At 37.3% G+C, this 25,631-nt stretch overlaps 1 protein-coding gene across 3 annotated transcripts in view; it reads left to right on the top strand.

The window, feature by feature from the left end:
* LOC124723002 (DNA fragmentation factor subunit beta) overlaps positions 1-22,659 on the top strand; it is a 148,960-nt gene extending 126,301 nt beyond the window's left edge. Inside the window, exons 5-7 of one of the 3 annotated variants that reach the window (XR_007006477.1) lie at positions 9,603-9,966; positions 22,223-22,377; positions 22,471-22,659. Coding sequence is in view for 2 of the 3 variants with exons in the window: in XM_047248177.1 (XP_047104133.1) it covers positions 9,603-9,966; positions 10,046-10,250 (569 nt within the window). In the remaining variant the exon portion in view is untranslated. Of the gene's footprint in view, positions 1-9,602; positions 9,967-10,045; positions 10,386-22,222 lie in introns of those variants that run through there. The other 2 variants (XM_047248178.1, XM_047248177.1) reach the window with 2 other exon arrangements.
* Positions 22,660-25,631: the final 2,972 nt, after the last annotated feature.

Raw genomic sequence — 25,631 nt, 5'->3', positions numbered from 1 at the left:
AAAAAGTACTGTACATACTGTGTTTTGTCAAAGTTTAATGAGAGCCCATTTGCAGAGAACCACTTAATGATTTCCTGAAAAACATCGTTTACAATTTCACCAGTTAATTCTTGTCTGTTGGGTGTGATAGCTATACTTGAATTATCGGCAAAAAGTACCAGCTTTGCATCTTCGTGAATATAGAATGGCGAGTCATTAATATATATTAAGAACAGCAGAGGACCCAAGACCGAACCTTGCAGCACCCCATTCTTGATTGTCCCCAGTTTGAGAAATCACCAGTTTTTTGCATATTATGTGAACTGCTTACTTCAACTTTCTGCACTCTTCCAGTTAGGTATGATTTAAACCATTTGAGAACTGTCCCATTCATACCACAGTACTTGAGCTTATCTAGAAGTATTCCATGATTTACACAATCAAAAGCCTTTGATAGGTCACAAAAAATACCAACGGGCGACTTCCGGTTACTCGGAGCATTTAATATTTCATTAGTGAAAGTATATATAGCATTTTCTGTTGAAAAACCCTTCTGGAAACCAAACTGACATTTTGTTAAAACTTTATTTTTACAGAGGTGTGAAGCTACTCTACAATACATTACTTTTTCAAGAATTTTGGATAAGGCAGTCAGAAGAGAGATTGGGTGGTAGTTGTTGACATCAGACATATCCCCTTTTTTATGCAGTGGTTTAACAATGGCATACTTCAGTCTATCTGGGAAAATGCCCTGCTCCAGAGAGCTATTACATATGTGGCTAAGAATCCCACTTATTTCTTGGGAACAAGCATTTATTATCCTGCTGGAAATGCCATCAATTCCATGTGAGCTTTTTTCCTTGAGAGAGTTTATTATCTTCCTAATTTCAGAAGGAGAGGTGGGTGGAATTTCAATTGTATCAAATGGTGTTTGTAAGGCCTCTTCCATTAACAGCCTTGCCTCTTCTAATGAACATTTAGATCTTATTTTCTCTACAACATTTAAAAGGTGATTATTCAAAATGTTTTCAACTTCCGGCTTGTTGTTTATCAAGTTTCCATTCGCTTTGATGGTGATGCCATCATCCTGTACTCTTGGTTGCCCTGTCTCCCTTGTAATAATATTCCAAATTATTTTGATTTTGTTATCAGAGGTATTAATCTCAGACATGATGCACATGCTTCTGAACTTTTTAATAACCTTTCTTAATGTAGCACAGTAGTTTTTATAATATTTGGCTGTTTCTGGGTCATTACTGTTTCTTTTTGTTAGATACAGTTCCCTTTTGTGGTTACAAGATATTTTTATTCCTTCAGTAAGCCAAGGTTTTTTGCATGGTTTCTTATAATTATATTTAACTACTTTCTTGGGGGAAACAGTTTTCAAATTCTCTTACAAGTGTATCATGAAATAAGTTATATTTTAAATTAGCATCCGGTTCCTTGTTCACCTCATCCCAATCTAACTGCTGAAGATTTTCTCTGAAATTTCTAATTGTTGAGTCGTTAATTGGCTGCACAACTTTGGAGGGTAGTTTTGAATTATTGAATGGAGCTATGTCTTATACTGTAACTAGCTGAGCATCATGATCAGAAAGCCCATTCTCAACAGGACAAGAATTTATGTTTTTAAACCTATCTTGGTCTATAAAAGTGTTATCTATCAATGTGCTGCTGTCCTTTACTACCCGAGTAGGAAAATTAATGACAGATGTCCAATTGAAAGAACCGAGCAAGACTTCCAGGTCATTCTTCCTATTACACTCTTTCAGTGAATCAGCATTGAAGTCCCCACAAATAATAATTTGCTTTCCCCTATCTGACAGGTAGCACAACAAGGGATCCAAGTTTTCCAGGAATAAATGAAAGTTTCCTGAAGGGGACCTATATACTGTTACAATTATAAAAGAGCCCTCCTTCAGTTTAAGTTGACCGGCACATGCTTCTATATGTTGCTCTAGACAAAACTTTTTTGTATCCAAGTTTTCTACACAGTGATAACTTTTGACATATATGGCAACTCCTCCTCTCACCTTATTCTCTCTACTCATATGTGCAGCTAGTTTATAACCACTGATATTTACCTTTTCCTCATCAGACACAATGTGATGCTCAGACAGGCATAGTATATTTATTACATTATCAGATTCAATGTCATCTAAAAAACCCAGGAGCTCATCTACTTTATTCTTCAATCCCGGAATATTTTGGTGATATATGGTAACATTATTTTTTACTTTACTTTTGTAAGAATCTACTTTTTTCTTTAATCCACTAATATTTTGGTTAAATATGGTAACATTATTATTCACTTTCCTGTTGTGAGAATTTGTGAGTTTTGGACCTCTTTAGCACCTGCCTGCCTGAACTTCTCATTGGACACTGATATTCGTCTAAACAAGAGGTACATCTCCGTGAGTACTAGTGTCCCCCCTTATGGATTTCGCTAACAACCCTGCCAGTTTACCCTTCCCTTTTCTATTGAGGTGTAGGCCATGCCTTGTGAAATCCCCCCTATCAATAGGCTTGTCAGGAACCAATCCAATGTCTGACAGAGTGGCCGCCCTACACAACTGATCAAACTACGTATTTACCCTCCTAACCATACTATAATCAGGCATGGATTCTGCCTTGAGTAAGTAGTTAGTTAGTAAGAATGCATTTGTTTTTCCTTTTAAAATTTTGGAATGAGTCTTGAAAGCTTCCATATCCGCAGTTTTTGTACATCTGGAGGCAGGTGCAAAACTAATCTTTAGTGAAGAATTTTATCAATTTCGTACAAAGTGATTACAGTAAAATGGGAGTGGAATTGATTAGTTGCCTTCTAAGTGTGGTGGAGCAGCAATGCTGTGTTCCAGGCTGACAGGGGCCACTTTTTAAAGGTAATTTAGGTGGGGGACAGTCTTTGGTTTATTGAGCAGCATAGTCTGCCTCCTTAGCTGAATAGTCAGCGAGTCTGATTGCCATGCAGTGGGCCTGGGTTTGATGCTCAGCCAAGTCAGAGATTTTCTCCACTCGGGGACTAGCTCTTGTGTTGTCCTCATCAGTACGTCAATATCATCAGCACGCAGGTTGCCCTGTGTGGCATAAACTGAAAAGACTTACAACTCTTCGGCCGAATTTTCTTCAGGTGTGGACTCCCAACCATAAATACCATGTTATTATTTCATTACATCTGGACAACATAAATATGCTGGCATCACAATCAAGAAGTCAGGATGCATAAGACACACAAGTCTGTCCTTTACACATCCTAACAGTCATATGTCTGATACTTTTCTGTGTGTTTGGACATTTATATCTTTGTAAACAAATTTCCTTCATACTCTATGCTGTACTGCATCATCTCTAATCACCTTTGGGTGAACACAGGGACTTTGAACACACTGAAACAGAGTCTGCAGTTGGTTTCTTTTGCTTATGGAAATAGCTGTGTGTATGTTCAAGACTTCTTGTGAAATGCTAATAATTTTATCACCTTATGAGGTTGGTTGGGTGTCACTATGGAACAATAGCCAACATGGGTGTGGTTTTTGTTATTTCTACTGAATTGTTTCAGAAAAAATTGGAATATATACCCCACCGCAAAACTTTGTTACTGTTTTGTCCTACATTGGCATTGCCTAAATATGTCCATTTGCAACAAAGTAAAGCCTAGTTTTTACAGCAACACTAAGTTGCAACCAACTGTGCTACGAGCCATAACCCATGCTCATGTCTGTGCAACTTGTTGGTGAAACTAAACACTTCTGGCTTGTTCCGGCATTGGTGACAGTAGTTGCATGAGTCTTGGTGTTAGGTTTGTCGATAAAGTATAAACAAACTGAAATATGAAGTGGCAATGAGGAAATTGTTCACCTTTTGGGTGGCTGTGCTATGTGTGGGTGTTGGTGGGAGTTGGGTGGAGTTGACTACAGAAACATGCAGTGATGTGTTGCTGCACTTGAGGCCATCATGCATGACCTGAACATGTATGGGTTGGCAGTATCTGAACTGCAGAGCAAAGTTTGTTCAGTTAGGAGTACCTATATAAATGTCTTTAAAAAAATTACAGGGAACAAAACATTTGGTTGTGGAACAGCCCTCATCTACAAGACTAAAATGCTGTGGTTCAAGTTGGCTAGTTCTTTTTTAAGGAAAATAGTTGACAAGAGGAGAGGCTACAGAAATCTGGAAAGCTGAATTATCTGTTCAATATTCATTTATTTAACACAGCACAGTAGTGCTTCCCATTCACAAATTGTAGTTTAGATGATTAAAGTAACGTCTAGGGTCTTTAAGTACAATTCCTTTCAGCAAGGTCACTGAGCAACAGAGCTGATGTCTTTTCTTTATCCAGCCATGAATCCAAACTTTTTTTTTAACCTTTTGTCTTAGACAGCAGTTTCATGCAAACAAGCATGAACTCTTCCACAACCCATACAGCTGCCAGAACTTTCATTTTACCTATGAGTACATCGTCACAAAATGAAGTTCACATTGGTGTTGCCATGTGTACAGAGAAGTACAAAACCATTTACATGAAACTCTTTTCACGCAACAAGTGGTGCAACCCAGTGTTGTCGTGCAAAGTAGGCTAAAGTGCATACCGTTTTCTCACTGTTTTATCTGTGTGTTATTATAGTGCAGCTATATCCTATCACCCCTGATGATGCAGAATTCAACCTATGAAGCAGCTGTTGACATATAACTGGAGATACAGAGATTTCTGTGCCTTGGTTAGATATCAGAATCACTGATTAAAATTCTTGGCATGTGGAGATAATCCAAATGCCAATAATTGCATCCACTCAGGGTACTGATTTACACTATGATTCACTCAGTAAATTAGAAAAAAGAAGTGTACATGTCTTTGTACTGTTGCTGACAGCACAGAAAAGATGGTAGTCTTGATGCAGATGATTATACTTGTAATATGGGGAATGTTGGGATCCCATCTGTGCACTTGCTACATCCTGAGGGATTAGTCTGTTTCCAATATGATTTGTGTCAAATACATACATCAGCTCTATGGCACAGGAGTGGTTTCCAGATGAGAATGAGATTTTACTTCTCAGCTGGCCTCCTCCTGTGCCAGACCTCAGTCCCCATTGAAAACATATAGACAGAGATGAACCGAACCATGCCAATAATCTGTGATGACCTTTGGAATGTTTCCATAGTTGCCTGGTAGGAGGTGGCAGAAATCAAGAGATTTATTACTCATCTAATAGAGATGCTTTCTCACAGGATCCAGGGATGTAGAAAGTCATTGAAGTGGAAGGCCTTTGGACAGGATATTAAGTGGTAAAGAAACAGCATGTAGTGCCCTTTGGAGGGCTGAAAAATCTTGTTAAGAACCCTGAAGTGTTTGTTCTGTTGATTTCATGTTATCCATAGGTTAAACAAATTAATGCAGTAAAACAAAATATTATTTATGAAAGTGAGATTCAGTTTGAATCCTGCTATCATACAGTTGTTTGTCAATCTGCTAGCTACACCATTGAACTACGAAGTGACTGTTTTAAGTGTAGAGATTTCAGATATTTCTTGCTGCTGTTCTGCCACTGATTCCACCTCACAGCTTCAAGAGCATTTCACATGTTTGAAATCCTAAGAATGAGAGGGAGCAGGTTTTCTTGCTTGCTTTTTTTTTTTAATTGTGCACATGATGAGTGTCAGGCCTAACTTCCTCAATTGCACTCGCAGTTACAAGTGTCATTTACTTTTATGAGCAGTACTGTACACTCTGTAATGTGATTGACTGCTATGTAACATGGTGGGCAGTTCAAATTCAGCCACTGCCACATTTAGTGCAGTTAATAAGACATAACTTCTTAAGAAGTCTGCAGTGAAACAAGGTAATGATAATTTAGGTCTCTCCTGAAAGCTTTATTATGGGGTGGTTTTATGATACAATTTTTAAATACAGTGCTAAAAAAAATTTGGAATACTATCATAAGATGTAGTCTGCAATACTAGAGGTCTCATTGACCTAGGCACTTCATGCGTTACCTGCATCCAGTTAGAGTTCACATATTGGACGGTGTTTACTGCCAGCATGCTTTGTGGTCATTTCCCTGTCATGTTAACATACCACTACCACAGCGGCACACCATGAGCAGTTCGATATCAACAGCAGCTTCATTCAGTTTGTCTTCAGCACCATAGTAACATGCCATGTAAAGACATATAACACTTTGATAGTCAGGATAGTGACTTTACTTTCAGCAGGTCATACACAGCAAGATGTTGCCAATTGGTTACATTTCACTCATAGTGGTGTGTCTAAGCTGGGGAGAAAGTGCAGAGAGATGGGAAATGGGAACACTATTGTTTGCAGTGGTCGTCCTCTTATGACAACACCAACGCAGGATCGCTTCCTCCAACTGTAGGCTCACAGGCATCCAAAATCAGCTGCCAGACCAAACAGTGTGTAGAAGATGGCATCAGGGTGGTCTTCTTTCTAGAAGACCAATGAGATGTTTTGCACTGAACCAGAGGAACTGATTCAGTCGAAGGACCTGGGCTCTTGCATCAACAATGGACCATTTCAGTGCAGAATAGAGTAATTTCATGTTTGCTGACAAGACCAGGAATGGTTTGCAAATGGACACTAGACATGTTAGGGTTTGGAGAAGCACTAGGCAGCAGCAGGAAGCAGATACATTCAGAAAATCCATCCGTTTGCTGGTGTAAATGTAATGTTCTGGGTGGCAGTAATGCTGGGATGGCAGACCCCTCTGATTCCCACCTACGACAATTTTCCTGGTCCCCAACACCTTCAAGAGAAGGCCCTGCAGATGTGAAGTCGGTGACAGCTTCGTCCTAGCTGATGACAATGCAAGACCGCACCGTACTCTAGCAATGTCTTGGTATCTTCAAAGATACAGCATCAACCAAGTGCATTGGCCAACACAGTCGCCAGACATGAATGCAATTGAGCATGCGTGGGACCTGTTGAAGGTGGCCACTGCACAGTGTCCAAATCCACCTGACAATCTTCATGACCTCACTGAAGCTGCCATTGAGGAATAGGACCTTATACTCCAAGATAAACTTGATGGTCTCATCCAGATCATGCCGTCAGAGTGGAAGAACTCATCTGTGTGGAAGGAGGACATACTACTAAAGACTGATAATCATCATGAGGTAAAGATTTTCACCTTTGTTTTTCAAAATGTACAGAGCTGAGAGCCTGCTTTGTTTTGTAATGATTTTTTGTAATTAGCCAAAATCATTCTTGTTTTCAGAAGGATTTGCGTTTATCTTTTTACAAGCTTCAATGAGTTTACTATAAGAAGTCATTGTAATAAACTCTATGATATCCCAACTTTTAATGAGGCATGTGTATATACAATGGTGTATATATGGTGAAAAATCCATCATTTGAGATGCGTTACATGTTTCATAGAGGATGTTACTAATTAAGTAACAACTATACATTACGGTACTCTGTTGTAAATACCATCAAGTCCGTATGAGATTTTATATTTGAGAAATTTATTTCATTTGGAAAATCCTTCATGAGTTTTCTGCTAAACGTTTTGACCATATTGTGTGTCTCTCATGTGTAAAAATTGATTGTTAAAAATTCTTCCTGCCTCTGAATTATTGTTTGTAATCTTACTGTTCATATCAATAGAGATTCACCTTATTGAGCAACATGTTGTCCTGGTATTTGTTTCTACTGTTAACAATATGCTTTTATTTCTGTTGTCCAAATTAATTACTTCTTATATAATGTGCTTGCTTCTAGATCTTTTAATAAATTTGAGCAATTTTTGTAATATACACATAAACCAGGTGTTTATTTCTCCTTCCTACAGTAAAACTTCAGTCTTCTGTTCGAAAGAGACCCATATCACACTAGGAATTAATGTTCACTTTTTACGTGACTTTTTAATATATTTTCAAATTATTTTACCTGGAAAGCTATTTGAATATCATAACAGACATATCAAGGAACGTGTTATAATTGACATTGGCCTTTATTTTTTCTATAAATTTAATCTCTGGCTGCCTCTATTAAGCTTTTTTTTTTAAATCTTTTGCCTTGGAGTTATTAATTATGCTGTCTTTTGCCATAGTGATGTCTCCGTAGTGTACGTTATTTATGTTAACTAGCTGAGCATCACAATCCAAGAGTACATTCACTAACAAGTAAGCATATATTTCATTGCTTTTAACGTTATTGGCTATGACTGATTATGTCAGGGTGGTTCCTTGATCTGCACACTATGAAGTATTGAAACCAAATTGTGTGAACCAAATATTGTTTCTAGTTTAATTATCTTCTCAGAACCTGTTAGAAACAATGAAATCACCACAAAATATTAACTTCTTTTTTATGAAACAGATTATAGATATTACATAGAATTGTGATGTCCAGTAAACTGCAAAAATTTCCGATTACAGAATACTCCCTTTTTCAATCAGCTCACAAGTAAGTGCTGATATGTGCTGAGCCCTATTAAATTTACTATTCTAACTTTTCAAAACTTATTTGTTTTTATACATGTGACAACCCTCCTCATTTTTCTGAAATTCATTCTCAATGAAAAACTGCTATTATCGCCTCTTATTAGAGTGAGGAACAGTCCAGTGTTACATGGAGCAAGGCATATGCTGTGATGAAGATACTGCAGTGTTTTCAACCCAGTACTTGTAAATTTCCTAAGAGTTCTGTGGAACATTTGTAGAGAAGAATTATTGTTTCTCCATTACATTTTTAGTATTAAGTGTACCTGTACTGTTTGTGGGATTTGAAGCAATTCCCTGCAATCTCCATTCAGTGTACAACTTTGCTATTCCAATTAGATGTTTCCAGTGCTACGGTTGAAAAGCTCTCTTAGTAACGCCCAGTTCCACCTGAGAATGTGGATTTGATAGGATACCCATATCCGATAAACAATGCTCAGCAAATGGTCAGACATAGACAGACAGAAGGAGATGACTACCATTATCTTAACAGATCATGATATTCACACAGATAACAGGTATAGTTATAATGGGTGTTAGCAAGACATTGAAAGTGAAATTACACCCTTCTGGTAGTTTTTGGCTTCACTTTTTGTACATATGCAAGCCATTTTTGAAAAAGAATCACTGTAAACATCTACTACAATGTTGTTACACTCCTGTTTAAAAGTGGTATTGAACATCTGTGTTCCCCTAAATCTGTAATGGGAATTGTGTGGATGGTTCCTTTGGAAATACTGTAGTCAATATTCTTCCTCATTCTTGTCCTGTACAAGTTTGTGCTCTTTCTCAAATGATCACATCATCTGTGGTAAATTAAACCCTAATGTTGGCTTCATAAGCTTTCCTGGCTAAATGACTTGTGATGTCCTTGTTACGTTTGCAGCCGGATCTTCAAGTCAAGTTGTCACTCTGACAGCTTGACTTGAAGATCCAACTGAAAACCTGAGACGAATATAACAGACCTAATCTTCCTTTCCTTTTGTCTTTCTGTCTTTATTTCTATATTTCTTTTCTGTTCTCTTTTCTGATGGTTTTTGGTCTCTCAGAAGGTTCATTTCTTCTCCCTGTGATCTTTCTTTCATATAGAGAGATAAGAGGTATAACAATGATAAGCAGAAAAATTGCAGAGGCACATCTGATACATCAAATTTATGTTTCAGGTATCGATACAAATGCTGATACAAAAGAGAAGTTCTTATTTCAGCGTTCTCAGGATCGAATTAGAGGTTACTTTTACAAAACTCAGACTGCAATTCAGAAATCTGAAATTTATAAAAGAAATAAAGTAGCACGGTCAAAATTAATTGATGCTTGTACAAGTCTTACAAATTACTTGAAGCAAAGACAGTACTTTGGAAGCTACTTTGATAGAACTGCTGAATCAACTCGTCTCTGTACAACATTTGGTGACTTCCAATGTCAAGGGTTGTTTTATTCACCTTGTTGCTCCTACAGTCATGTTATTAACCCTTATGAGAGCCGAGAAGCAAGAATTATGTTTTCAACATGGAATCTTGATCACAGGTGGGCATTTTAGCTGTTTGATGAGGTGTGTGGACTGTTCATTCAATAGAGTTATAACATCGTTGTTTAATTTCTGCAGAATTGAACGCAGCCGAGAGATAGTGCCTGGAATGTTAAAGGCAGCAAAGATAGCAGCCCGAGAAGGATACATGATAAATTCAGAGTATTTTTTTACACTGCTGTTTACTTTAGACAATCTGAAACTTGTGCACGTCTTGTGTCATGACAAAGGCAAACATGAAATGGGATGTGATGAATCTAGGATTGTAATAAAAACTAAATAAAGCACAAACTGGTCATAAAGAGCAAGTACTGTGTTTATGAAGTGACTCTGATGGTTCAGAATTAAGAGTTATTTCTAATTTATGGAAATTTATGTGAATGTTGTGTATATCTTTCAATTAAAAGTTTTAAAGAAATTTCCCACATTACTTTTTTTATGTATTCCATGAGTGAAGTTCATTTTTTTACTGATTTACTCTATAGATATTGTAATTGTGTATTGACTGAAATATTCCAACTTATTTATAATGAAACTATAAAGGGTGACAGCCCATATAAAATAATTTTCATGTGCTGTGTTGTGTAACTTCGCCCTGTATGTCAACCATTGACAATACAACAATAATTGCAAATCAATGTGATTGTTTCATTTTTTGTAATGCGTATTAGCATAGGTTAGTTGTATATTCAGGTTTCAGGTGACAAAGATGAACTGGTATCGCAACTAAATTTAGACCATTATTGGCTGCTAAACCTTTGAAATTCATATGTATTATAGTGGGAGAGCAACAGGGTGGACTATCCACTGTTTAGAAGTATCGGGAATGTCAACATTCTGGGCCTGTAGCACATAGTGTCTTGTATCTTGTTGACATTTGAGCAGTGTAAAGTCACATTTGGTGGCAAATTTTTTCTTCCATTTATAGTTAAAAATTTCCACTCATTGTGAGACTGCAGTGGTAGTATGCTGGATCTATGTATTTTTGTGACTGTACTCAGTGCCCAAGCATGCTGTCTACTGAATTGTTTCATGAGGTCAATACTGCTTGGCTGGAATGTTTACCAGTTTGAAAGGTTACAGCTGCAATGTTAAGAATGTATGGAAATTGTAAAGGAAAATGCTTGGCCCCCCAGTTGTTATGGTGGTTCTATGCATGTTCCAGAATGAGTATGTAAACAAACAAATTACCTCCTCAGCCTCTCAATTGGTTTGTATCAAGCGAGGTGGCATAGTGATTAAGGTGCCAGACTCACATACAAAAGGTTTTGGGTGAAAGTAGTTGTTTCCAGTGGTTTGTTTAAATTTCTTCAAGCTGGGATTTTTCCTCTGTAGAGGACAAGGCCAACTTCCATTCCTGTCTATGTTCAACCCAGGGTTGTGCTCTGTTTAATGATCTTGTCATAAATGGAGTATTAAACTTTCATTTCCTTTCTTTTCATTGAATGAAACAGCACTGCTGTTCTGTGTGTAGTACCATGTAGGTGCATTAAAATGAAAAACTTGTTCATAACATTTGTGTTATAATCTGCTGCAAAAGACTGTTTGGGATCTTTTCATAGCAAGCATCTATGCTATGCTTACAGGGTGGCATCCATAGTGCCCAAAGACATATTGATACCGTTTGGTGAAGTTTGGATTGTGTCCCAACAACAGTCACCTAGATGGACTTTGCCAACTTTCAAACAAAGTTAATGTGAATCCATTCAGAAGCTACTAACAACATTGGCCACTACCTAAGCTGCGGGTTAGAAGTTGACTGGTATTTGGCACTACTTCTACAGCATCTGGTTACAACTTCAGTATCAATAACAGCATCAATGAGCTAATTACTTCATTCAGATAATACTCAAACAGCTTTGATGAAAAAGCATCCATCATGTGACTTAGCGGATGATGTTTTACCGCTTTCTGTGTATGCAATATAAATTGTTTGTGTCTCTTGAAACACCAAATACTTCCACAACTTTGGTTATGGTAGCACCTCCATACCAGTATCAACAATTTGCCCACATTCGAATTCACTTAGCTCCAAGATAATGCACTAGCAACTAACAGAGCACTGCTCTGACCATGACTGGCATGACAATGTCTTGGGGACATTGCACAGATGACCTTTGTGGTCAAATACAACAGCGCAATCTACAGGTTTGACTAGCATCTATATTTATGTTGAAGTGTAGATTTCTCGCAGAATTCCCATGTTTCTGTCTAACTCCTGTATGTGCCTGTTTGAAATACCTCTATCGTGGGCCAATACTAGAATTATATAGCATGTAAAATAGAGCCAGTGAAATAATTCAGCTGCCATCTATGTTTGACTGCAAGAGGACTATGCCCTGCTGAGCCTGCAATTGGTACCACACCTTAAAAAAATCAAAATAGCAGTTGCTAGACTTACTGTTCAGCTGAAGCCCACTCATTGCCCTCAGTGTTTTGCACACAACCTCTGCACCAGCTAGTTGCCTCAGTCTGAGCTAATTGATTATGTTCAAACTTGGCCATTGTCAGAATTCTCTCTAACCCTAGCATCCTGCACAGGCTGACAAAATCTCAGAAAATTTGCTATTGCAATTAAAGTGTATAAGAAGAGTGGAATTAGTGTTGCACTTACCATAATTTATTTCTTTTGCCAAAAAAGAAAAAAAAGCTCATTACAAAACAAATTATAAAGAATTGGTAGGATGGTATGCACTTTCAACTTGGAATATATGAAGGGCTTATTTCAGTAGTGGTACAAGTCCATTTGTGTTCATTCTGAGATACAGAGTCCTAAAGTTAAATTAGCACTGAAAAATCTGCATTTAACTTTAGGATTTTGTATCTCAGAATGAACAAAAATGGATTTGTACCACTATTGAAATAAGCCTTTCATATTGTGTTTCCAAAATACAACAGTGATGAGCTGCATTCAATTCTGACTTTTCAGCCAGTATGATATTTGACACTGTGCGTGAGGCAGGCAACAGTGGGAGTACTTCAAAAGTCAAACAGTGGATTAAACAAAATTAAAATTAGCATCACCAACTGAGTCGTACAGACACCTGAACATTTATCATGTGAACACTCTGTTGCCATAAAGATGTCAGTGGTATGAAACCTACCAGGAACTAAATTGTGAGCAAACTGTGCCAACTGTGAGGTGTCATGTAGAAATTACATAGCAATATCAGTTAGTAAACCTCTTAACTTAATGTGCAAGTCATTGGTCATTGTCCGTGCGTCTGAGCATTATATCTAGCTTTGAATTAGCCCATTAAATCAGTTGCAGAAATGGAAATAAAAACTTAGTTGTGTATCCTTTTGGCATCTTGGTGTACTGTCACCTTGGTAGATGACTTTGTTATATTTGTGACACCAAACCAGGCCAGCTCTGGTTCTGATTAATGACACAATGTATTTGGATCCACCCAAGAAATGGAATGGCTATGGGAACACAGCCTTCCTTGGGTTAAAGTGCTCCAGATTTTCCAGCTTCACAAAAAACATTGGCAACTCTGTGATCATCCAGATACGTTTCTGAATTATTCAGCAAATTATCTTGATGAAATATGCTGAGTGATTCTCATATAAGATACGTCACTGAGGTATCATATGTATTTTTCCAACTCTGGTATAGTTGTCTGTCTTTGTAGAAATCTGACAAGAGAAAGGGGTTCATAATATCAGATATGCATATGAGTACTGAACTGAGCTGTGTCCAAACCAACTTGCGCACTGCATCTTCCACTTACAGGCAACTACAGTGCTTGACAAAAAATTGAAGCACTCAGAATATGGCCCATTGGCTTTGTAAATTATTAAGAATTTCAATTCTTTCTGACAGATAGAATGGCCATCAGAGTGCATTAGTTATTGTTGTTAACAGGCTGGGTAAGGTACGTAAGGGCTACGAACAGTGTCAGACATTGAGTGATAGGAGTGAAGGACATAGAGATGCTGCATACTTGTGCAACACTCTGTTATCAGCATCTGACATAGTTTGAAAGGGCCCTGGGGACCTCATTGTAGCTCTCCATTTGGCCTACAAGTTGATTTGTGCACTATCCAGATTTGTTGTGCGTTTGAATGTGATAGTTAGCAATGGACTCCCTGCAGCATTCTGTATCGTCCCACCCTACTGATCAGAGACTAACAGCAACTGGACTATGGAATTACCATCATATGCATAGGCTGTCATTAACATCACTGTTTTTAGTGATGAGTCACGGATATGCACTACCACAGACAACAGACATTGATGAGTGTGGAAGAGACCTGGGGAGAGTTCCCATTCATGCAACATTCTGGAGAGGCACGGAGGAATTACCTTGGTGTTATGGTGTGGGCAGCTATTGAGTATGACTTCAGGTCACAGCTGGTAGGGATTGGCATCACGCATCCTCATGTGTTACTTGTGTGACACTATCTTTGTGTCATTTTTCAACAGGACGGTACTTGTTGACACATGGTTCATGTGTCTATGAATTGTCTGTGTGAAAATCAAACAATGGAAAATCCAGAATGTAACGTAACAATATTATGAGAAGGAAAGTTGCTACTCACTATCTAATGATGATGCTGAGTCACAGATAGGCACAACAGACAGATTTTCACACTTAAAGCTTTTGGTCAATGGCCTTTGTCAAGAATAGACACACATACGCACACACACACTGTGGTTTCAGTTGCCTGCAACTGCAGTTCTGTGTGTGTGTGTGTGTGTGTGTGTGTGTGTGTGTGTGTGTGTGTGTGTCCCTCTCATAACTGTCTGTGTGATGCTGAGGTACTTCCATGGCCAGCAATATCTGCCCCTGATAGCATGTGTGTAGTACCAGCTCAGACATGAACTGTAGTGCTGCCAGTATCTAGGCTGTAAAGGACCAGTTATGAAAATAGCGGGCCAGCTGCCTCAGGAGAGAGTACAGTGGCTTTGACACTCTTCCCCACTATGTCAGTACATGCATCTAGGCTGGGGTAAGGGGGTGGGAGGTGGATGAAACATCATATTGTTAAATGTACTCATGCTGCCAAGTTCTTTGTGAATTTGACTCAGTTTTGTAATCATTGAAATAATATTGCATATCCTCTCAGCCCATGAAGTTTCATTTTATTTCATCATCTCTTCCTTGTTCATTCACATTGTAGGCAGTCAGTGTATATTAACATTGTTCTGAAATGATAAAAGTCACTCAATTTAAACACAATTTTATTCCACATAGAGCAAGTTATGTGCCCTAATCCTTTGTTATAATTCAGATTAAGAATACACCAGTTATTTAGTTACTTCACCTGAAATTAAGATTTCATCTGCTATCCAACTTCCAACAAGTCATCTGTATAGAAATCAGTTTTGCATGTACTGCTAATGGCTGCCGTAGAGGTCATTTCTCGAGATTTTTACAGTTAGTTTAACAAAATTATTTCTTATAAATATCAGTTACTGTAGTGACTCAAGTATTTCTTCTTACCACTTTCAAACTACTTATTCTTTAAAATTAATTTTTTGTTTGCACTTGTGGGCCTTTGCCATTCACAATATATATAAATGACCTAGTAGATAGTGTCGGAAGTTCCATGCGGCTTTTTGCGGATGATGCTGTAGTATACAGAGAAGTTGCAGCATTAGAAAATTGTAGCAAAATGCAGGAAGATCTGCAGCGGGTAGGCACTTGGTGCAGGGAGTGGCAACTGACCCTTAACATAGACTAATTGCGAACACGCACGGAGGCTTTCCGGCAGTCGTTCTTCCTGCGAACCATACGTGACTGGAACAGAAAATGGAGGTAATGACAGTGGCATGTAAAGTGCCCTCCGCCACACACCATTGGGTGGCTTGTGGAGTATAAATGTAGATGTAGATGAAGCACCAGTTGCCTACATCTACATCTACATAGATACTCTACAAGCCACCATATGGTGTGTGGTGGATGTTACCTTGCACGGGAAAAGCAATTGTCTATATGCCTCTGCACACTGTATGTTGGAGACAGTAGAATCATTCTGCAGTCATCTTCAAATGCCAATTCTTTAATTTTTCTTAATAGTGTTTCTCAAAAAGAATGTCACCATCCATCCAGGGATTCCCATTTGAGTTCCTAAAGCATCTCTGTAACACTTGCATGTTTTTCAGACCTACCAGCAACAAATCTAATAGCCCGCCTCTGAACTGCTACAATGTTTTCCTTTAATCCGAGATAGTATGGATCCCAAGCACTTGAGCAGTACTCGAGAGCAGATTGCACTAGCATCCTATATGCGGCCTCCTTTACGAATGAACCACAATTTCCTAAAAGCCTCCCAATAAACCAAACTCAACCATTCGCAACCCCCCCCTCCCCACCACCACCACCACCACCACCACCACCACCACAATCCTCACATGCCTGTTCCATATATTACTTTGCAACATTACACCCAGATATTTAAACAATGTGATGATGTCAAGAAGGACGATGCTAATGGTGTATCTGAACATAACGGGATTGTTTTCCCTATTCATACACAATAACTTCTTCTTCTTCCTTTTTTTTTAGAGCTAGCTGCCATTCTTCACATCAACTAGAAATTTTGTCCAAGTCATCTTCTATCCTACTACAGTGACTCAACTTTCACACCTTACCATACACCACATCATCATCAGCAAACAATGACAGATTGCTGCCCAAGAGAATAATAATGGTTGGATCACCCTTCCCTGGGGCACAATATTCTTGTCTCTGATGAACAGATTGACTAATTCCAACTTCTCAAAAGTGCCCACAGTCTACTTGGAAATCCCCAACCACTGACACATCAGCAATACCATAGAAACTGGAAATGAACTGATAATATCAGTCTATAGTAAGGGCATCAAATTTGATTTCTGTATGATGTGTATGCTACAGCTGTTATTACCTTTCACATTGTGAGCTATTTGTCTTAGCCACAGTGTCTATGAAAGCACGTTTACTGCTGTGGTGTCTTAGGTACTGTTGTGCAGAATGAAAGTAGACTCGCTAGTAGAGTGGTGGGTTGTTGGTTTCCTCTGGGAGAAGATTGAGTGGAACTTTCACACATAAAATACTAGTTCACTTTATTACAACATAGAGTTGAAGATTTACATAACTTGGTGCAGTCCATTTCCACTGGAATGTTCTCAATATTTACAACTGTGAATAAAAACTATCGCTTGATACAGACAGATTTAGAAGACTCTTCACATGAAAAATCACTGACATAATGTTCACATTTAGTTCTGCCTAAGACGTTTAATAATCTGGTGGCCTATCTTTGACGATGCTGTCATCTTGATTGCTGACTGTTAATTGAGTTGAGTGGTCCTCGGGTCACCCATATGTACATCACTGATTGCAGTGGCATAGCAAAGGTCTAGGAGTCATGGCTACGCCGGCATTTCTCACTTGTCGATGTTGCATGCAGAAACTATTGTTTTTTGTGGTTTTGTTGTAAGGTGCGAACCTTGCTGTGACACCACGTTCTTTGGGCCACACCACATGTACAGTGTTCCACCTGATATGATGTGCTGGGTGCAAATTTTTAAAGTTTGATTCCAGCTGCAGCAAGGCAAGGGAGGCCAGCTTGGTGACATGCTAACCAAGTAAGCCAGCCACTGGGCAGTACTGTTGACATTATGTCAAAACAATCCAGCTGGAAGACGTTTCTGACATCAGTCAGAGCCAAAGCGCATAGAACAGTCAATGTCGCAACACCGTGTGACAAAGAGTAAAGTAACATTTTGTAAATCAGAGCACTTTGCAGGCTACCAAGAAACACACACATTGTAAATAGAGTGGACTCCCCCCTCCCTCAGATCCCTCTGAGTTTGACTGTGGCAGATGCATAGCCATAAGGGTGTAAATAATCAAGCTTAAAGGCTCAAGACATTCACTCATACTGCCATCCTATCTGCATCTTGAACTGGAGAGAATGATGGGCTTTTGAGAGTTAGAAGAAGCCTGAGCTAATCCCTTGTGATGAAGATCTGCCACCTGCCAGCCCATTGATTAACTTATCAAGTCCAGGCATGAGACATGCTATCCCTATGGCGTGGCTGTGGGACTTGGGAAACTTCACCAGTGCAGGGAGTTGGTGTACACCTAGCCTCCACCCTCTGAGGAACTTTGGCTGTTGGCCTGGCTAGGGGAGACATGCCCATGTGACCACCAAACCACCTAGACATCATTGGCCATTGTCCTGGTTGACCCATGGTGGGTGACTGAGGCGTTGCTGCATGTCATCAAACACCTAGTGTTGCCTATTGCATCTGAGCACATGACATGGGGACCATGAGTATGTGTGGGGTTGCATAGCCAGCAAAACTCCAGAAGATGTGGGTGGGCCTTGCTCATTCTTTGCCTAGTGGCAACCCATTCAGCACTGCAATAGCTGCTGGCCACCACCCAGGACAGTGGACATCATAGGTGCCATTAGGGCATCAGCATATTCCGCAACCAGCTGCATTTGCACGGACGCAGGGTGCCCCCGAAGATGGTCACCATAGTCTACAAGGCTGCTGGAAGTAAACATTTGTTAACGCTATCATTGTTTCACTATATGCCTCTCTCTCTCTCTCTCTCTCTCTCTCTCTCTCTCTCTCTTTCTCTCTCACGCACTCACCACTTCCGTCAACCATAATGACACATAGCAGCCTGGAAATAGGCTGGATCATTACAGATGGTTCCTTTGGTTGTTACTTTACACCTCCCCCGACATATTTGAGTAAGTTTTTTTTTATTTTATTTATTTTTTTATTTCTTGTTTAATCAGCATGATGTGACCATTGGAAATTTCAGTGATCAAATCCTAAGAAAATCTCACTGTGCATAAAGTCTGCACATGGATAATATTTTTAAAGTAAAAAGTGTTTCATATCTTATTGCTTCTTAATGTTTTGTACCCCACTTCTTTTGTAGTTATTTATTTTGTCATCATAAACATTTGACATAAAGGAATCATCATAAGTGAGTAATTTGCATGAATGTGTTGATAATTTTTTATCATAGTGGCATATTATGTACTCCAAGCCATAGTCTACCTGAGCAGTTGTCATATGACTAATTTTGCAATTACTGTTTTTAAACATTTTGACTGTGATAGTCAATTCATACCATATCGAGTTGTCACATTAAGTTCTTCAGAAATGTATTTAAGAATGTAAATATTGAGTGGTCCATCTGGAATGTGCACCACTTGCTACACACTCCATTTATCACAGTCATTTTCCATAGAACATCTAACAACAATAATAAACAGGTCCCAGCACTGGGAAACAGAGGTAGTCACTTCAATGTTAAAACCAGGGTAGCAGCTGGTGGAAGCTACTGTGTGGACGGTAGGCTCAAGAGCCCTGAAGATCAATTTGTTCAGGCACAGACAGACAGCAAAGACAGTTTTCAGAAGAGAACTTCCTCTAAAACCTGATACAACCTATGATGTTGCCAGCTTGTGTAGATTGCTTGATTCAGAGAATAAGGACAGTTGGCATGTTTTGCCATGTTAACAATTCACTTAGAATGCAACAGCAAATTGGTGACCCAATTTAGTGAAAGACAGCACATATTTGTGTATCTGTTGAAGCACTGAGCTGAAGTCTGTTTCTTTTGTGACTGGTGCAGCATCACATAGAAAACCATTAATCATTATTGGAGGGATTATATCTAGTAATGCAATATACAAACTTATTGAAAGGTGTGACAATACATTGGCATTTTCATGTGTGATGGTGGAATAGTGATGTATTTCTAATGTCAGGATCGTAGCTTAGTGTTAGAATCTTGAGCATTGTATCTTGTAACATTTCAAGCTCGATTGAATATTACTATTAGTGGCTTGTGATTTGCCAGTAAATATAATTTCACTTTATAAATATGTATGTGGAACTTTTTCAAAGCATAGGTAATGCAGGGCAATACTCTTGATCTGGGAGTAAGTTCACTGTATTTGTGACAGCATATTGGTAGCCATTGCTGTGGGGAAGCAGTCACCATTATGTTGGGTACTGGGTGCGTAGGAAATCAGGGAAACAAATTGGAAGATGTAGCAGCATGCATGTGCAGCAATCACATGGCTTAATGTTCCATCTTATTATACACTATCACTTCATTGTGGAAGTACAGAGCCACATATCATTAGAATGAAGAGTTACTGGAAGTGGCATAAAATAAGTTGTGGCTGTTTAAGTACAGTATTCACTGGTATTGTGTCTCATTTCACACTGATGAAATAACATACTTTTCACTCACCAATGAGTAAGGCCATCTGATGATCCATAGTTTCCTGGTGTGGTGAAGGTAGTTTCCAGTTTTTAGTAGAAACTGAATATCATATGGCACATTTGAATGGGATACACCGGATGGGTAGCTCAGTTGTATAATTGAACAGTTTTTCTTTCTTCGCACACAATGGCACCTTTACTGCATGAAATGTGACAGTTGTGTCATAAGTATATCTGTTCATTGTAGATGACTGTGATGATGCATGTGTCTAGTGTCATATTTTGTATCTGGTGAGGAGACAGTGAGTGAAACCAAATTCTAATATGGAACATCCTCAACTTGAACAGCACCCAGGAGGTCACCCAGCTTAACAATTTCATCTAACAGACAGATAACTATCAACAGTGTCACATGCCTTTTCATGAGATATTTATTTCTTACATTATGGCATATGTTAAACAGGTTATATTCATTCTTTGCTACATTTTTAGCTGGCTCATACCAAAGACACATTTTAGTGAGATACACTAATGCTACAGTGTTCGTCTATGGGACATTAATGTAGTAGGTGTCACAAAACCAGCTAAGTGCAAAATCTGCACATTTCACATTTTTATTTATGTATGTAAAGAAACAGATGGTATTTCCTTTGTGTCAGATAATTCACTTCTGAAACCTAGATCTGTAAACTACACATAAAATGTAATGGGGTAGACCAGGGTAAAAATTTTTTCAGGCTAATCTTTTATTGTCTTACAATGTTCCATGGAGAGTCTATTTTTAAGATGTCTTCATATAAAGTGTGCCATAAATGTTAAAATATGTTAAAACTGTGATTTACTGCATGGGGGTTTGGTGCATCTGAGTGCTCTAATGCAACCATTGTAATACTATAATAGTTACCGATGGAATAGGGGTCCTGTTAGTTTCAAATAGTATCACAGAGGGCTTTAGTATGAACTAAAATACTATTTTCTGCAAGATTTCTCTTTGTAACATGGTTTGTTTGTGGCAAACAGTCTGAAAGCAAGTGCTTGTCTCATATCTGCATCTAAAAGAGACAGGTATTTTTTATATTATTTTAATTAGTGTGTGTTATCTCGGAACAATACAATGAGTTCATCCGATTTCAACGAGAGTAGTAGTAGTGTTTCATTATTGAGCAATGAATTGTTTCCTCCGAGACAGAACATTAACAACCAAGCTATCCATTGCTTAAATTTTGAAAGTGACAGTGATGGTGACAATGAACTATCTCATATTCGCAGTAGAGAATCTGATGAACAGGTTTACTCGTCGTCGTGCAGACTGGGCCACATGTATTGATGAAAAAGTACCTGTATCTACAAAAGACTTGCACTATGGTGGACAGACAATAGTATTAAAAGGTTTGGGATGGCCAAGCTGTTTATTTGATAATGCAGTAATGAAAGCTTTACCAAATACAACTTATAAATTATTTACTAGAAATGAAGAATTTGAAAGACATTTTAATTGGAGTGCTATCCCTTTTAGAAGATATGATCATTTATGCGAATTTGTTCTTTAAAACATAAAGATTTAATAACATGGACACGATTTGATACAATGTTTAAATTACGATATACAATTAAAATTGTCAATGTAAATTATAAATTAATATCACTTAATCATCCACACAATTACTGTCGTAGACATTATGACCATATGCGTAAACCTGTTCTATATAATGTATTGTGCACAAATTGTTATTTAAATGTTATTGTTAACACTCATGATGAAGGAAAATTACGAATACTAATAACCATTTTGTAAATACACCTAATAATGTATTATATTTAACTGAGTAACTGACTCAGGATCGTTATGGATTTAATCCTCAAGAAATAATTTGTATATCAAAGGCTCATTATTTTGAAACTATGCTACAAATGAGTGAGATTTTATTTTGTAGAATATGTTTAACTGCTACATTTGCACAAGGCATTGAAAGTATTTTCACTAAAGATTTAATACGTTCTGTAAATCAAGGAACACAATGTGATTTGTAAAATACTATAAACATATTTTTATTTTACAGATCTATTGCAGTATTTCAGTTAAAAAAAAAAACAGTGCTATTACATCCTCTTCATGGATCGAGGACAAACAACCGTTTTATATGATTGCTCAGTTTTATTCAACTCAGATGATAAAACATATCAACAGGCCTCAATGGTGGAGACACAAAAAGAGGTAAATGAAATTGTATGTAAATCTGGATACAAGCCATTCTTACTTGAATCAAGCTGTAAGGAATCTAATAGTAACATCACAACATCTCAACAGGCATACGAAAAGTGGACAACAGGTCACAAAAAAAAATTCCCTTTGAGGAACTCGTACGTGTAGTAAAAAATAATTTGACTGTACCAATTAATATAGTAATAGAAATTTTTATGTGGAGATCCAATATAACACTTCGTACACTTAATGATAGATTGTTAGCGAATGTCATTAAACACATTAAAATTGAAACAAGTCATTTGAGTGTACTTCAACTTTATGAATATATATGTAAAGCTCATTGTGTTTATTTTGAATCTTATGCTTCTAATTTTAATGATTATTATTATGATGAAAATATTAGTGGAAACATTGTAAAAGATCTGTTACGATATCAATTTCAAGATGATGAAGAAGTTATAAGACATTTCATCATTACATTATTTCATATACTTAATAGAAGAAATGGAAAAAAGAATTGTTTAAATTTAATAGGAGAACCAACTTCATTTAAATTCACATTTGTGCAAATGGTTGCATCAGCAATGTTAAATACTGGTTGGTGTAATAAAAATAATAAATATGTATCATTTGGATTACAAGAATGTGCTAGAAAACGATTAATTGTCATGGATGATCCAAATTATGATCCCGCATGTTTTGAACAATTAAAAACAATATTTTCTGTTAATCCTACCAATATACCTATTAAGTTTGAAGGAGATTATACACTAGCTAAAACTCCAGTTATTGTATGTTCAAATTGTGATTATTTTAAAGGTCATTTATGGGATGAAAGGATTGTATAATAATATTGGAAATCGTGAAATACAAGAATTGTCAAAGAATTAAATCCTTATACATTGTATAATTTGTTTATTGAATATGAGTTGTTACAATGAAAATATACAATAAATGTATTTAATTACATCAACGATGAGTGTCTTTACTTAAATCTTCTATTTCTATACTTTCCACATCTCTATTTTCATGTACTTTGTCTCTTCTTCTTTGGTGCATCTAATACAATATTGGCATTACCAGTGGTACCTGCATTTATAGCTGTTGCTACTCCTGAATCAAATGATATACCACTGTAAATTGAAGTTACAGTATCACTATCACCTTTCATATAAAGTTCTCCAGAGTGATCTAATGTTTCTACTAAAGTATTGTATGTTTCTATAGAAAATCCTATTTCAATTGCTGTAGTAATTTTTACAGTTACTTTACAATTGACATGACTATTTGAATCTCCTAGTGCATTATTGGGAACAGGATTAATAGCCAGTGTAAAACAAGGCATTAATTTAACACTTGTAGGTCTATTTAAATGATAACAAGATGAGATTTCTCAATACCTTGATCTTTATTAAAATAATTCAAATGAACAGACAAAGACTTTACAGATTTTTGTGCAACTTTTTTAAATACTTTACTATCAGTATTACAAAAACATCCTGGATAACCATGAGTTCCTAAATAGTATTGTGTTCCATTACCATCAAATCTGTGGGCACGTTTTCTACTCTTAATAATACCAATAGTTGGTTTGTATTCATAATTAAATGATATATTTTGATCAACAGCTTTTGAAGCAATACCTACTTCATACAACTTATGTAAATGATGAACTCCGAATACTTCATGAGTACCAAATAAATTTCCATTATCATCAGATTTACCATGTGGTATTATAAAAGAATCATAAAAAGGCCAATTATGTAGAACAGTTAAACATGTAGGATAATCATTCATTGAACTTGAACCCCATAAGATATTTTGTATATGACCTTTTGCTGCAATACTATTAATACACATAGTACCATGATGTATTTGTTGAGCAGACAGTGGTTGTTGTTCTATATCCATTTCCGTGGATGCAGAAGTACTCGGAATTTGTGATCCTTGATCTTGTAGCTCGTTGTCTATTAAATTAGGTTGATTATCAGATCTTGAAGAAGGTCCTGGTGTAGGCTGGTTGTCTTGTTTAGGAAGTTTCACTTCAGATAGAGTCCCACCAAATAATTCAATTAAATGAGGATCTTCTAAAGCATCAAAAAAATCTCTATCTTCAGTAGTTAACTCTAAAGATTCATCTAAAATATCTCTCTTACGTTTTGCGGCATGTTTATGATTAATCTCTTGTATTGCTGACCAAGGTAATTGTTTTTGTTCACCATGAGCGGTATACTTTTTAAACTTCCCACGGTTTGACTCCATAACCCATCGTTAACTAAGTAGAACTAACCAGAAGATCCAACAACTCCGCTTATTGCTTATATACATGCTCGTGGCCTCACTTGCAATGCAAATGAAGAAATTTCCATAACTGATTACTTGCCAATGACCCCCAGCCACCCACCAATCCTCGGCCGTAAAAAATTGTGCACAATACATTATATAGAACAGGTTTTTACGCATATGGTTATAATGTTTAAGACAGTAATTGTGCGGATGATTAAGTGATATTAATTTATAATTTACATTGACAATTTTAATTCTATATCGTAATTTACGCATTGTATCAAATCGTGTCCACGTTGTTAAATCTTTATGTTTTAAAAAACAAATTCGCATAAATGATCATATCTTCTAAAAGGGATAGCACTCCAATTAAAAAGTCTTTCAAATTCTTCATTTCTAGTAAATAATTTATAAGTTGTATTTGGTACAGCTTTCATTACTGCATTATCATATAAACAGCTTGGCCATCCCAAACCTTTTAATACTATTGTCTGTCCACCATAGTGCAAGTCTTTTGTAGATACAGGTTCTTTTTCATCAATACATGCAGCCCAGTCTGCACAATGATGAGTAAACCTGTTCATCAGATTCTCTACTGTGAATATGAGATAGTTTGTCACCATTACTGTCACTTTCAAAAATTAAGCGACGGATAGCTTGGTTATTAATGTTCTGTCTCGGAGGAAACGATTCATTGCTCAATAATGAAACACTATTACTATTCTCATTGGGATCGGATGAACTCATTGTATCACTCCGAGATAATATGCACTAATTAAAATAATATAAAAAATACCTGCCTCTTTTAGACACCCCTGTTTGCAAGTAAACATTTCACTACTCAGCCCAATGACTAAAGCACTTGTTCATCAGGTACTGACGGAAATCGTTATACACTTCCAGTGACTCCGCTTATATACCTGCTCGTGTCCTCATTTGCAATGCAAATTAAGAAATTTCCATAACTGATTACTTGT

This window comes from Schistocerca piceifrons, chromosome X, assembly GCF_021461385.2.
Source record: "Schistocerca piceifrons isolate TAMUIC-IGC-003096 chromosome X, iqSchPice1.1, whole genome shotgun sequence".
In the NCBI taxonomy this organism is placed as follows: Eukaryota; Metazoa; Arthropoda; class Insecta; order Orthoptera; family Acrididae; genus Schistocerca; species Schistocerca piceifrons.
Note: the sequence above shows the minus strand (reverse complement) of the source record. Positions and strands in the feature narration are given on the sequence as shown.